The following is a 14821-nucleotide window of genomic DNA, read 5'->3' as shown; positions in this document are numbered from 1 at the left end:
AAAAAAACAAAAACACAAACAACAAACCAAACCAAAAAAAAAAAAACCACAGTAAAAATTCTTAGACAGGTTTATGAAAAGTTTTCTTTTTATGAAGGATAAAATAACTTTACTGTCCAGTAACCTTTAAACATCATAAAAAATATTTTAAAAAATAGTATTCAGTTATACGAGACAGACACGTTTAATGCCTTGAATCACAGTAACACGAACTCTCTTGCAAGCTACTGAGTATTCTTACCTTGTCTCCCTGCACCTCCATGATTTCATTTATCGGCCTTCTCTGCACAACTTTGAAATCAGTTTACTGACTGGAACGTAGCACTACCCTGATGCCTGCAATCCACCCAGCAGAACAGGCTTCAGAGTAACCCATCAACAAAGCTAAGGAATAGTAGCAGAGTCCTTGGGAAACAAAACAAAAAAACACACAAGACAACCAAACGGGGTTTGATTAAGAGACCGGCCATTCACATCTCCCTGTACTATAAACTAACTCCTCACTTGAGTTTATAGAAGATATTTACCATGTAACAGCTAAAAGGTATAATTCACCAGCAAATTGCAAAACGAAGTAACTGCTCCCTTTTTCTGCTACATCCAAATTGTTTTTGATACCACCTGAACCACACACTGATATCACAGAAATATTTGTTAAAATGAGTCCTGTATATTTTCAGTACTTCAGTATATACTTTCAGAATGCTAAAACAAAGAGATCAGGTCTGTATGTTCAGTCCAGAAAGAATAAAGTTGGACAGTATCTACTTGTATGTTATAAAACAACAGTGGTCCTCAGATTCATCTTCTTAGGTATTCAGTTTTTGGGTCTGTATCTGAATCTGATGAGTCACTTTCATTGGAAGAACTAGATGAATCTTTCCATTCCTGAGAGTTGTTAAGACAGTGTGGTTTCTGCACACTTTCTGTATCATCAGGGAGCTGTGATTCAAAAGCATGTCTATGTTGCCAGTCAACTGTGTCACCCTGGGAAGACAGAAGAGCTGTAGAATTGTCCATGGTGTCTTCAGAGATTCCCAGAAGCACACTTTTCAAGTTTATGGTAAAGCAATCATTATTCCTTGACCTAGAAGAATAGGTACAGTTCTCCTCAGGGAAAGGCTGAAGTAACTTGCAGCCTGGGTCTTGATCTTTTTCAATGTCCATCTCATTCTCTTCAAAAACTTCTGGGTCATCATCCAGATGTTCACTTGCCTGGCTGCTACCGTCATCACATGTGCTACTTGTAGAGCACCGCACAAATACACCTGTCGTGTCAGAGGAATGAGGTGTTCTTACGATATTACGCCTTGTGTAGTCATGATTACTTAGGTCATCACTGCCACTGTCATCGCTGTCACTGTCATCGCTGACACTAGATCCCACTGCCTTTTTTTTAATCTCTTTATATATGATCTCTACAGATTCTGTTTTTTCAGTTACAAATGTACAAGGTGAATAGCGTATCGTCCCCCCGATGAATACCTAAAAGAACAAAAATAATTAGGAAAAAAAAAATCAAAACAAAAGATCAGCCAAATCTGCACACATAGAAATGTTTTTTCTTTTTGTTGTTATTGTTTACATCCAATTCCCTTATTTGGGTAGATTATGACAGCCTGGTCACAAGAGGTAATCTCTAAGAATCTATGCCAACTACAGATCCTGACAGAACTCAAACACAAATATCCTTTTTTTTTTTTTTTCCCCAGTGAGGTTTTCCATTCTCAAACATTCCTCAACAGACACCAATTCCTGTTTATAACAGAATACAGTAATAATTATTACTGAGACTGCAGAAGTTAGACAGACATGAACCTACCCAAAGAAGTGGTCCCAAAATCTGCAACTAACAAGTAGGATACTTTTCAGGCAGTGAGGTATCTGCAGATGACTGTATCCTAATCTATGATGCTAGATACATATGAACTTGAAAGCTGGTGACCCACAAGGTATATCTGATTTTAGTCAAGAGCATGACTCCTGTGATTGAGAAGCTACCACTGATGTCACAACTCAGACTCAGTTTTCTTGAGAAACAACATGCTTCAAGACTGCTTTTCTGGAACAACACCACGCAACAAGACTGCTTCCTCAAAGCATATTTTCAACAGCTGCTCAGATTTGGCTGTCTGACCAGGCTGCTAAACTTCTACTTCTAGCATTTCTCATATGTTCTCCTTGCCTCCTTTTCTGGGCAATAACCATGAAGAGCAGCTTTAGAAGAAGTGTTTTAGAGCAGTAACCTTGACTCTTCTACAGAGAGAAGGCTTAAATAACTGGTCCATCTTTTGGGGAAAATGCGACCAAACCCCGCAGCTCTAGACCATTTTAATGTACCATCGCAGGCACAATGTGCCCAAATAAACTGGGACTTAAAAGTTCCTTTTTGTCTTTTTAGCTTGGTTTCCTAAGGAAATGTGATAAGGAGAAAACCTTGAAGGCAAATTTAATGATTTTTTTTTTTTTCCAGTTGTAGAATCTCTCAAATGCCCTTGAACACATCCAGCATCCAGGGAGCTGGCTAAGCAATCCTGAAATCTTCAGGGAGTTATCTACTTACTGGAGTAATAAAAAATTGAATCAATTATAGGGCAAATTGGATTTGTTCCTAGTGAGTAGGATGCTGTAGAGTGAAGTAACACAGGCAAAGTGCACCAGAAACTGCTTTACAAAGGAGCAGTGGATACCAAGTTTTCAAAGCATATTTCTTGGTGAATAACATTTTTCATCCTTGTGCATTTTACCTAAAAACTGGAGTAAGTTTTTCTTTCTGGAGTTATTGCCCTGGCTCAGATATAGAGGAAGAAGTGTCTGCTGCAGGAAGGATTTACATGTATTAGGTAATTTTCAAAGGGCAAGGGGTAAATTGTCCTATGCTGGATGCTTCACTGTAGAACCTGGTCTGCTTCTGTGAAGCATGAAGAGTTCATTTAAGGTTACTGTGTGTGCATCTCTCCCCTTCAATGCTGCCTGTCTCAACTTGTCTCTAGAGTAGAAACAAATGGTTTTCAAAGAGACTGAATATTTGTTCTACAGAACGGATAAGATTTATTACCTTTGTTTTTAATTGTCAAGATTATCTTTGACACAATCAAGCTGCAAATAAAAACATTCTAAGCACTTAAATAACTGGTACCTAATGTACATAAATAGAAATTTCGTATTGTAAGCTTCCTGCTTCCAACCAGGAAGGTTAGGTATAAAAATTACATACCAAGGTACGAGGAAGTGATTTTTTCTGAAGAATATAGCCTCCCCAATGCATACACTTCAGGACAATACCTAACACCAGTGCAAAACATATAGCACTTGCAAATGAAGCACTGTAATAACCTGCAAGTGAAAAGACAAACAAGCAATCATGAATGAAGTTTTCAATCATCACATTTCATCTTTCAAATTCAGAACAGCTACTTTGAATATCAGAATAATTTTGGATAGCAGGGACCTCTACAGGTTATCTGGTTCAAGGTCAAAATGAGACCAAATCTCAAGTTAGATTCAGGAATTAAAAAAGAAGTTACACCATCTTTGATATCTATTTATGTAGTTGGTGCAGATTTGCGTGGTTCACGGGGTCAACAGTAAATTTGTAGCCCCAAAGTGGATGCATTTTTATATTTCCCTTATGAATCCCCATAATGTTTATCACTTGGAAGGAACTTGCTCTCTTCGTACTTTGAGAATTAACCTGCAAATCTTCCTACATAAAAATAAAACACTGGCACAATCAAGACAGACAACCCGTTCCTGCAGTATAACAGTTACCTTGTTGAGCTACAGAGCCTGCAGTTGCACATTTCCAGTCTGATGAGGTGGAATGTTTGTTCAGAGATGCGGAGACATTAACGGACACACAGTAGTTTGCATTTGGATGCAGTTCTCTAATGACAGTACTGAAAGTTTCTTTAGTGGTTGTCTCAAGTGGCATCTACCATGAAAGACAATGTTTTAGAAAGTTAACTATTTGCCTACAAAGAGGATCCAAGCCACCAATAAAACCTGGCTATTTCAGAGAGATACCGCTGTAGGACATGAAACTGGATACACTGTTACAGTAACTCAGCATTTTATCTAGACAATCACTTCATCTCTAGTTCTAGCTGATACTAAGATGCCTAATCATTGCCTAAAAACTTCCAATGCATGGAGTATACACTTAGGCAACTCATTCCAGTGCTTTGCCAGCCTCAGTATTGTCTTTCTTGATGCTTCACCTAAGGACTGCACAACTGCCAATTTCACTTCACTCTTTTTGGTCGCAGCCACAGTGGATGTGCTGTTTCCTCTGTTTCTCCAGTAAATGTTTGCACACAGAGACTGTGGCCTCTAACTGTACTTTGCTTGTTTACACTAAGCCATCCCCTATTATTCCAGCATTTCCTCATGAGTCACGGCTCAGGTTTGCTCCCACAGTCCTCACTCTTCCTTTCTGGATCCTGTCACTCTTCCTCTAGAGCCTGGACCATGTCTTTTCTGAACTGGAGCAAGGTAAGTGTGCTTTCCAAGTACTGGGAAGGTGAGAAATATGCCCCTTTTTTCCCCTCTTCCTCCCCCTCAGCAAAATGAGTCATATTTAGCTTGTAATAATCCAGAATGCTCTCATCCTTTCTGGCAAAACTGCTGCCCGTGTAGCTGTTAACATCCTGCTTATTATGCAGACAGTTATTCCTAAGTGATATACCCTGCATTGGTCCTTCCTGAATGAGCTCCCTATTATTTTATTTCTCTGTTTTTGTGAAGCTCATTTTAAGTTCTAATCATGCCTATCTACCTCTCTATTGCAGCATACAATAAAATGAAGAAAAAACAGTTTCTGAAACTACCTGTTCTGGATCTAACTAGATATACTTTTTCAGTTTGTCAGAGAACTATTGAACTGTTTGCTGAACATATTTCCAGATCAGCTGTGCAGAGGAAACTACAACTGCTGGTAGTTTCTGCTGAAGTCTTTCTCCCTTGGCTTCACAGAAAGCCAGTGCCCCACACTTTATTTCAAGTAAGGATACGGGACAACTAACACTCCTCTTCTACGCCTGCTTATCTGCAGTAAAAGGAAGTCATGATTCTATTTTCTTCTAAGTATCTTCTATTCATACATTCTGTAAGTCTGCTGACCACTAGAGCCATTTTATGCTTTCTATTTGTGCATTAGACAAGAAATACAGAAATAAAAGTTCTTTACCTTATGCTCTCTGTCAGGTGTTTTCAGTGTTATAGAATACTCAATCTCTTCATATATATCAAATAAAGACACCAGCTTCTCATTATTCCTTAAGTGAGGGGTTGGCAGCTTTACGGTGACATTTATGCAGCTTAGACAAGAACTGATATTAACTTCTGGTGGTCCCAGCCATGCTATTAAAAAAAAAAGAAAAAGAAACATACGCTATGTACAGCTGACTAATCAAATTCCGGAGTGTGTCACTGATATAGACCCACGAGGCCTTGCAACATTTAAGTTTTGTGGGAAAAGATAGCTTGGCGACATGGCTAGACTATGAAAACAATGAGCAGCAATTAGTAGGGGAGGGAAGAAGACATGACAGAGAAAGAAAGGTCGCTTCAGCTCCACAGAGAAATGCACTTTTTTATCTATTTGAGAGGAAAGCTGAGGTTAATGTTTAGGAAAAGCTGACTACTTTCTTGCTCGTCATTTTTTAGTCACTGGAAGGAAGGAATGCCTGTAGAAATTTGGTGGTGTGTGGTCCTGCACATACTTATACCAGGTGCAAGGAAGGCTACAGGTCCGACTCTTGGAAGATGAACACTCTCCTGACAACAGTTGAAACGATTACATTCTGTAAGACTGCCTTTGAGTTCAAAGTAACCTCTTGAATTTCGTTCCTTAGAACACGTTTGAAGAGATCTGTACACTGAGTGTCTGCCCTCCAAAACTACACATCCAGCAAGACTAGATTTGATTCAGTACGGAAGTTCCTCTAAGATCTTCTTTCCTCCAACATAGGAAAGAAGTAAGTTTGTTCTCATACCACTTCTCAACATTATCTCTGTAAGACTCAATTTGTGTACAACGCAATATGGGAAAAAAAAAAAAAAAGATAGTTTGGATTTCAGTTTTGTTTTGCCCAGAAGCATGTACATTTTGGTCAACGTGGAGATCACATTGCTAGCAAAATTCAGAAAAAGCAATACATTTTTGCCAATTATTTCTGTTCCTGAAAGAATGGAATGGGGTAGGGAAAAAAAGTTTAATACTTGAACAAACACAAGCTTTTACCCACCCCCACATGGGAAAACACATTTCAGACCAGTTACAAACTTACTCTTTTCCCATCATTTGGTTTAAGTTAGAAATAAGTATTAATTTTTTTTTTCTAGTTAAATGTGGTTGTTCTCTTGGCTCCTTCTTATATTAAGCCTCTGGGCCTTTGCTCAAATCCAACTGCCAAAAGAAGTGAGATTCCATGTAGCTATTAGACTGTAAACATCAACTGTATCCAGCAGGGAAACATCTCAGAATATTGTTTCTTTCCTGCCCAAGTATTGTAAAAAGAGGCACTACAGTGTGAAGATGGAAGGCTTCATCCAAATCCTGTGCCATGAAAACCATGGCTTCACTTGAATGCTTATAGTATGAACCAGAGAGCTACTAGCAAAACATCCAGTTTCAATTTCCAAGCTGCCAGTGACAGGCAGTCAATCAGCGCACTTGGTAATTCAGTCTAGCTTCAGCTCCCAGTCAGAGCAGGCTGTTATGTTTTTGTTGTTGTTCTGTTTCTCCCCCCAAGACTCAAGAAGCCTGCCATTGTATTAAGTAGTGGTCAATGCATCTTCTGATCCTCTTTGTTAACCTAACCACTGAAACACTAAGGACCTCTGTCTCTGAGGGATGTTCTCAAATCCTTCAGTTATTTTTAGTTACAAAAAAAAAAAAACATATATCATCAGTAACTTCAGTCTCAGCATCACTTTAATTATTGAGCTCTCAAAACCAGAAGTTGCTCAGTCTCTGTTAATTCCAAATGAAATACTACGCACAGGTAAGGGCGATGCTGCCTCTGGCATTAGATGTCACTGCTAAGCATTTTCTTTCAGAAGCAAGGAAAAGACTAGGTTGATGAAACAACAGGTAAATCGCTCTTCCCCTACACCTAAAACTGCCAGCCAGGTTAGTTTGTAATGCCGTACTGCAAAGCTAGCAGAGCATCATTTATGCATAACTATGAATAAAAACTAAAATGAACAAATGCAGAGAACTTACTGTCAATATGTGGCATAAAATGAAGTTCAGAAGAAGTGAATACTTTTGTTCCTACAAAGCTCTGAACACGTACGGAATACTCAGAAGATATATTTTTAAAATCCTCTGTTAGGTTACAGGAGAGGTGTTCAATATATGAACAGTTTTGTGCAATCATCCAGTTCCTGTAAATCAAAATATATAGTAAATAAAAGTCTAAAATAATCTATTTGGAGTCTCCAGTATAAGAAAACATCTTCGGGGAGTGGAAAAACAGGCAACGAAGAAAACCTCATGCCGAATATTTTGAACTCCTAAACTTTAAAAGAAAAATTTGTGTCTTATATGAAGTGAGACTTGCCTGCGGTCATAGTACTGTACACGATAGTGAGCTGTCACATTTGGGTCAGTTACTGCCTGCCAGGACAAAATGTGTTCGAAGTTGTGAGATTCCATTTTTAGTTCGAAAGGTGGCCCTTCTGGAAACCTTTCTAGAAAAGGAAGGGGGAAAAAAAAAACACACAACAACAACCCATTAATATCATCAATATGAATGGCAAACCCATTTGAGATTGCAACAACTCTAATAAATAATCCTGATTAGAGAAAACCAAAATTAGCCCCTAGATAAAGCAACCATAGAACAGAATAGAGTTCAGCACAACAGAAGACACAACGCAAAGGACTGCCCTCCTATATTTTATTTCTAAGAAGTTATTTCTTCAAGAAGCATAAAATTGTAAAATGATGCCTGATAAGAACATGTAAGTCTCCTGAACTGTATTAGGAAAAGCATTTGAAAGACAATAGAAACTTCTTACCAGGCATGCTGCTGCAACAAGCTGCACACAGAATACAGATGATGTACGCTGGAAAATGAAACCACATAATAGTGAATTTGCATGTCTGCAATATCTGATTATTAGTTTCCTATTGGCAATATTAATTCACAACAGTCAGAGACAATTCTAAGTGTTCCCTCAGCTGAAGTGTTCATGCAGTCCCTTGACTCAACTTTGTATGCTACTGGGTTCTCTCTTTCACATCTTCCTTTTCAATTTCTTCCTTTTCCCAGAGTACAGGATTCTCCAATCAGTATCATTACCTCAAGGCTCCTAGGAGCTAATTCTTTGATAACTACCCTGTGGTTCAGGCTCACACTGATCTATGCCAAAAGAGCTTCAAGATTCAGGTCAAAATAAACCTATTTAAGATGTTCTTATTCCACACTTAGAGGATCCTGACTGTATTGTAGGTAGCTTACTCTCTTGTAAATACCACTGTGCATTAGGACAAGAATCTTACAACTTTACTGGAATAAGATAGCTACCCCTGCTTGAAAAACATTACTGAATCATCTTCAGTAATGAAGGCCATATGTCCTTCTTTGCTAAATGTGGGGAATCCTCAGTGCTGCAGTACTGGTATACAATGCACTGTTTTCAGTCATTTAACTCCTCTGATTTCCTTTCTAGTCCAGTTGCCCCTCCTTCAGTTTTGGTTTAACCCTGGCAGGCAGCTCAGTAGCATCCAGCCGCTCGCTCACTCTCTCCAGGTGAGATGGGGGAGAGAATCAGAAAGGTAAAAGTGTGAGAACTCATGGATTGAGATAACATCAGTTTGCTAGGTAAAGCAAAAGCTGCACAAAAGAAAAAACAACAAAAAACAAAGTGAAACAGGGAATTCATTCCCTACTTCCCATGGGCACGCAGACATTCAGACACCTCCAGGAAAGAGGTGCTCATCGCGCCTAATGGTTTCTTGGGAATACAAAGGCCATCACCCCAGATGTGCCCCCCTTTTTCCTTCTTTTCCCCCAGTTTTATTGCTGAGCCTGATGCCTGTGGGGTGGGACATCCCTTTGGGCAGTCTGGGCCAGCTGTCCTGGCTATGACCCCCCCAGCTCCTGGTGCACCCCCAGCCTGGTTGCTGGCAGGGCAGCATGAGAAGCAAATAAATCCTTGTCTCTGTGTAAGAGCTGCTCTGCAGCAACTAAAACATCACCACTACTGTCATCAAAAATCCAAACCGAAGCGTCACACAATTCTCTTTGAAGAAAATTAACTCTATCCCAGCCAAAACCACGGCACCTTCCCAAACTTAGGTTTGTGTCCTGTTTCTGTAACGTTACCCTGTGGGTGTTTCTAGCTCTTTCTACACCATTCTGTTCTCTGCCTGGAAAAGAAGAGACAAAAAAAAAAACAACAGATACTGCAACACTTTTACTTTTCTCACAAGATATGGTTAAAACTGTACTCGACCTGTCAGTTGGGCCTACTGTCTGAGCGATCTCTTGAACCTTCTGGCAAACCCTGACATCCTAGAGACCGCCACATCTTCTCATATAACCTCTGTGCGGGACTGCCCTCTCATGCAGATTCTAGTTATATCCAGAGGCCAACCCAGTCTTGCATCGTTTGTATCTTTTCAGCATGGCACTCGGAGACATTCTTGAAATGATTGTTCTGACTCTTCTAACTCTTTTGCAAGATACTTTAGCTCTCTTCTGCTTTCCTGTTTTAACTTCCTGTTTCCATTTTAAAGTCATTTCGGGGCCTATCCTCTTAGGACGAGATGCTCACTCTCATACGCCGTGTCCAAGAAAGTCATCAGTTAGATTTCAAACAACCATGTTTTTTTCCCACGCTTTAGAGGAACTCCCTGGAAATATCTGCAAAATTACTTCAGCATTTTTCCCTTGAATTATTCAACATGATCTCGTTTGTTTTGACACCTAAGCTCCTCTCCAACAACACGACAATGCCCAAAATACCACTAGCCCGCTACTTCTGTTGAACTGTTAATTACTACTGCCTTAACATCTTATCTTGCAAGTATTAAAATATGCTCTCTATATCCATTCTGAAATTAGATGCAAAGAGATTAAGCAACTCACTGAAGTTGCACATGCAGCAAATATATATATTCTCAGAAGAGAATCTCTCAGAAGAATTCTCAGAAGAGCTTCTCTCTCTAGCTTCATTTTACCATACAGACCACAAACACCTCTTATATGACTTATTTTGCACATGATCTTCTACATTACTCACTACTGAATAATAAATACCCCTTAGAGAAGTGCCATTAAAACTAGAACTGCTTTCTTGCAATACAGCAACAGATCACCTACATATAAAACATAACCAAGGGGTATGAATAACAAAGCAATACCTTAATGGTTATTGTTCTTCACCTGAACACAAGCTCAGATTTGTAGTCACACAGTCTTTAGCACATTGATGATACTGCTGCTCTGTCAAACAGTGTCAGTGTACAGGCTCTAGTAATGACACTTCCATACAGCAAGCTCTTTGGATTAGTAGATGCAATCTTTTGAGATCCTTTCTTACCCTAGCCACCTTATGTGTGTCAGGTGTCTTGCTGAAGGAATTCTCTGTATTTTTAAATACCTTTCCCCTCTCAAATCTAGTTCATCTAGAGTTCAAATTGCTTTAGTAACTTTGTTTCAACAAGCACAAACTGCTGGCATAAGAGATACACACAGGAAAAAAATGTTACACAAAATAACTGCAGTAAACTTAAGGCTGCAGAAACAAAGGTGAAAAAGTAAAATGAAGAGGGAATCTTCATCATCATCTTGTCCTTTTCACAGAATTAAACAATTCTATCAGAACAGTTTCCCACTACAATTAGAGTCCAGCCAACAAACTATGTTTGCAGTGTTTACTAACCCAGAAACTGAGGAGTCATGAAAAAAAGTTAGGACAAGAAATGACAAAGTATCCAACTAAGAGTTTACCTGATTTTTAGAGCATACTGTTTCAAAGGTTTTTTTTTTTTTTTTAATGGAGAAATCTCGTTTATTTTTAGAATAGAGTATACAGAATAAAATACCCTACAATAATGATTCTGTGAGTTATTCCAGGGAGAGCTCTATAATAACTTAATGGTATCTTAATTCAGTGACTTGGGAGGGCTGCTAGTGAAAAATCACCAGAACTACCTCTCCTACAGTGTAAAAGCACAAGCAACTTACCAAATTGGTAAAAACGCAGTGGTCCACCCATCAGTGTTTCCATAGTGATTAAGAAATACAGCTTACTGATTGTAAAATAAACATTTTGCTTCCATACCTGCAAATACATTAAAAACAATCACATTCAGCAAATCATATTGGTGAATGACTTGTACATAAAAGCAGATATATGTTCAAATAATTATTTTAACCTCTTCAGTGCGTTGGGGGAGAGGCATGCACACAGTTGCTACTATCATCCTAGGGGATGATGCTCAAAACAGATAGTTTTATGACAATAGTACTTCCCTCCCCAGTCCCTCATGGTAAGTGCTCTTACCATTTTAAATAAATACCTAAAGCATTGTATGACTATTAGTATTGATTTTGCATGAAGATAGCATTAGAAAATTCTAAGCCATTGATTCTAATTTATAAAATACAGTTAAGATAAAGATCACTTGCCTTTATTTGAAACATTATAAGAACTCATCACTGTCGAAAAAATGTTTCCAGAAAGAAGGTAGATAGAAAGGTTAGAACAAAAACCACAATGATTAAATTTGAAGGAAGTTATTAAGGTTTGTTAGAGTTTTTAATACATTAGGCAATATTTTAATAGGCCTTTTCTAGGTGTTGTTATTTTACTCTGCTACTCTCATCATATTCATATTTGCAGGAATTGTTTTTTGATTTAAAGGCAAAGTACTAAGGTACAACTGTGAATCTACAGATAGCTGAGAATGGGTATAAGTCTTTGGAAAAAACCTTCTTCTCCAACTTTAACACAATAAATTGTTTTTGAATTTAAACTGATTTTTTTAAACCGATTTTCTCCGCAAAACAAACAGCTTAAAATTTAAAATTGTACTGAATCATAATATGGTCAAACTCAACACAGTATTTTAAATGTATCTGATTTATCTGAGATGTAACTCCTTCTCTGCTCAAAGCTTCAGCATGACTAGAGGAAGTTACTGAATTAAGTGTTAAGAACCCATATCTGTGCAACTGATAATCATAATTGCAAAGTAATGAACTCTTCAAGAGATGAAGAGAACGTTCTTTCTCACTTCATTTTTTTTTATTCATTAAAGCATGAAGAATATTTCAGAGATATAAAATGCTTGTTTTCCCCTTTTCAATCCAAATTAAGAATGAAGCAAAAGAAGCTATGACTTACTAGTTATGCAATCTTTAAGTAAAGTTCATCACTTATAAGAGCAAGCTAGAAGGTGATTGAGTCACCAATATCTATCAAGCCCATTTAGCTTTTACACTAGTGGCACAGAAAAAAATGATTTGACATTCAGATCAAGTTTACAAATTACACAAGTACAAAAAAAAATAAATCAACTTTCTACTTTCAACAAGATAACCAGATTCGTCCAGAAGTCAACGCAGAAGACAACGGTACTATCACAGTCACTTGAAAAAAACACCTGCAAGATCTGTTTTTTGATATTTCTTATGTATTCTGCGGTTCGGCAGCTTAGAATATGTAAGCCAGATGTGACCAAACGTGTTTCTCTTTGAGTTTGCACAGTCATCTAAACCTACACGTCCCCTACAAGTTTATCAATGACGGTGGACATTTAAGGGGAAACCCATTCCTGTCAGGACTCTAGACTCTGCTTTTCTCACCCTTCTGCCTCAGAGCCTCCCCAGCCCTTGGAGGGAAGCCATGGAAATGCCCTGTGAGCCCAGTCCCATTCACCTCACCTCACCTCACCAGCTCCTAGCCCACCCACCTGGTAACTCAGCTGGGTACCCCTGCGTGCTGCCCGCAGCCTCCAGCGCTTCCACAAGCCCGCTTAGCGCTGCCACCTCACCTGCAGCAGCAGCAGCAGCAGCAGCAGCAGCTTGTCCTTAGCTTGAGGTCAGGCCGGGTGGCTTTGAGGTGGACGCTTCCAATTTGGGAAAGAATAAAATAAATAAATAAATTATTGGGAAGTCTCCAATAAATTGGAAACCCCTCACTCACCCCCTCCTACCCCCGCAGCACCCCCGTGTTACCCTCCCCGCGTACCCCCACACGGCTGTGTACCCTACCCTGCCCTGCCCTGCCCTGCCCTGCCGGGGGGGCGACGTTACCTGGGGGCGCCCCCCGGCCGCGGGCGCCATCCCCGCGGGGCCCCCCACAGCCCCCAGGCCGGCTCGGCGAGGGCGCAGCGCGAAATGGCGGCGGCCCCGGCGCTGGGCGAGCGCCTGGAAACGCCCCCTCAGTGTTGGCCCGCCCCTTCCCGGCCGATTAACGGGCCGGGGGTGCCGCCGTCATGGCTTTTGGGGTGGCTGAGGGGGGGTCCTGCCCGCCTCGGGGCCGGGGGTCGTGTCCCGCTCCGCCACCCCTGGCCAGTTCCCCTGGGCGGCCTCAGGCACCGCTTGCCGGGCACTCGAGGGCTCGGCTCGTTTCGGTTTCTATTCATGAATGTTTCATCCGGCTCTTTGATTTTTTTTTTTTTTTGGTTCCTTCTCTTTGATTATTACCAGTTTTTGAAATCATGAAGTAAACCTTCATGGAGAGCCGCAACGGCTCCCGCTGGTTCCCTTTTTCACTCATGACCTCAGGGCACTGCTGCTGCTGCTGAGCGCTTCATAGATATCTGCCTCAGCAGATGCGGCGTCCTCCACACCAGTGTGTTCTCATAGCTAAAACTGAAGTGAGGTGGCGTTAAATATAGCCCTCATCAAGCTATTTACTAAAAAAAAAAAATCTTGGTACTTACCTGAGAGGGGTGAGAAAGCATTGCCAGTTAGCAGCCACGTCCCTCCACGCACGCCTACAGCATCACCAGCTAAACCTCCCAGGCTGCTGAGCTCTGGGTATTTGCTGGTGGAAACATGTGATTTGGGGTGTTGTTTGATGGCTGGTGTGGGGTCATGCTGTACTTTAAGCTACACTAGGTAAAGCAAACCTGAGATTTACCATAACCACCCTTCAGGCTTCTACAAGGCTTCCACAGTTTCTGGCTAGATACCTACACTGCTTTAACCCACAGACAGCTTAAAAGTAGTCAAGATAGTTCTTCCCTGTTTTACCGCATGAAGCAATAACACTGAGATCTAAGATTCTGAATAAAATCTCAAAAAAGGCCGAACTTGCTGTATGTCTGTGCATGCGTTTGTCTCATGGGGCAAGTGATATATGTGGCACCATTACTTCTTTCGTGATTTCTGTTTCTGAAGGGTTCTTGGCAATGCCCAAGTATTCAAAGTTCAAAAATTCTAGTTCTAAACTAACTTTTTAAAGGACAGGATGTTTACCTGGAAGCAGAATCTGGAATGAAAAGAGGACAGACAGTCTGAATCTTAATAATATCATTATGTGGTTCGCTCAGCTCCTGCTTCTCCAAACATAAAGATCTTCTAAACTCTTTATTTTTATTCTGTTCTTATTTCACTTATTTCTACCACACATTTTTTTTCTTTAAAAAACAACAACAACAACAACAAACCTCCATGATTTGCCTGTGACCTTTTTTCTTTAATTTTTTTTTTTTTTTTTTCAGCGTTGTATTTAGTGAACTCTCTTTCTAATTCTCTGCCATTTTTGCAGAAGTTCTCTGAAACTGTTGTTCTTTCCCGCACATGAGATGAATTTACTCTCTTGGTCTCTCAGCCCTTTGTGGTGAAGACTC

At 40.0% G+C, this 14821-nt stretch overlaps 1 protein-coding gene across 7 annotated transcripts; it reads right to left on the bottom strand.

Moving 5' to 3' along the window:
- Nucleotides 1-70: 70 nt before the first annotated feature.
- IFNAR2 (interferon alpha and beta receptor subunit 2) lies at nucleotides 71-13689 on the bottom strand. Of its 7 annotated transcripts, none has more exons than XM_072026515.1 (10): nucleotides 13671-13689; nucleotides 13016-13090; nucleotides 11205-11301; nucleotides 8029-8076; nucleotides 7569-7698; nucleotides 7229-7392; nucleotides 5189-5361; nucleotides 3772-3934; nucleotides 3218-3336; nucleotides 71-1485 (listed from the first exon to the last, which is right to left on the bottom strand). In XM_072026515.1, exons 3-10 carry the CDS (start codon nucleotides 11245-11247, stop codon nucleotides 802-804), a joined length of 1524 nt encoding a protein of 507 aa, XP_071882616.1. In that variant the 5' UTR covers nucleotides 11248-11301; nucleotides 13016-13090; nucleotides 13671-13689; the 3' UTR covers nucleotides 71-801. The 7 variants fall into 7 exon arrangements, with proteins under 7 accessions (XP_071882616.1, XP_071882605.1, XP_071882610.1 ...); XM_072026504.1 differs by lacking the exon at nucleotides 13671-13689 and adding an exon at nucleotides 13278-13554; XM_072026509.1 differs by lacking the exon at nucleotides 13671-13689 and adding an exon at nucleotides 13278-13554 and having other exon boundaries at nucleotides 11205-11306; nucleotides 13033-13090.
- Between the last annotated feature and the right edge of the window lie 1132 nt (nucleotides 13690-14821).

This window comes from Anas platyrhynchos, chromosome 1 (assembly GCF_047663525.1).
Source record: "Anas platyrhynchos isolate ZD024472 breed Pekin duck chromosome 1, IASCAAS_PekinDuck_T2T, whole genome shotgun sequence".
Classification (NCBI taxonomy): Eukaryota; Metazoa; Chordata; class Aves; order Anseriformes; family Anatidae; genus Anas; species Anas platyrhynchos.
This window is presented reverse-complemented; position numbering and strand designations above follow the sequence as displayed.

What these genes read in the sequence shown, in the direction of transcription:
- IFNAR2 (XM_072026499.1), bottom strand. An exon ending in ACTGCGTTTTTACCAATTTG is followed by an intron (nt 8,077 to 11,204) that starts GTAAGTTGCTTG and finishes TTCATTTTCCAG; the next exon opens with CGTACATCATCTGTATTCTG. An exon ending in AATCACTTCCTCGTACCTTG is followed by an intron (nt 1,486 to 3,217) that starts GTATGTAATTTT and finishes TTGTTCTTTTAG; the next exon opens with GTATTCATCGGGGGGACGAT.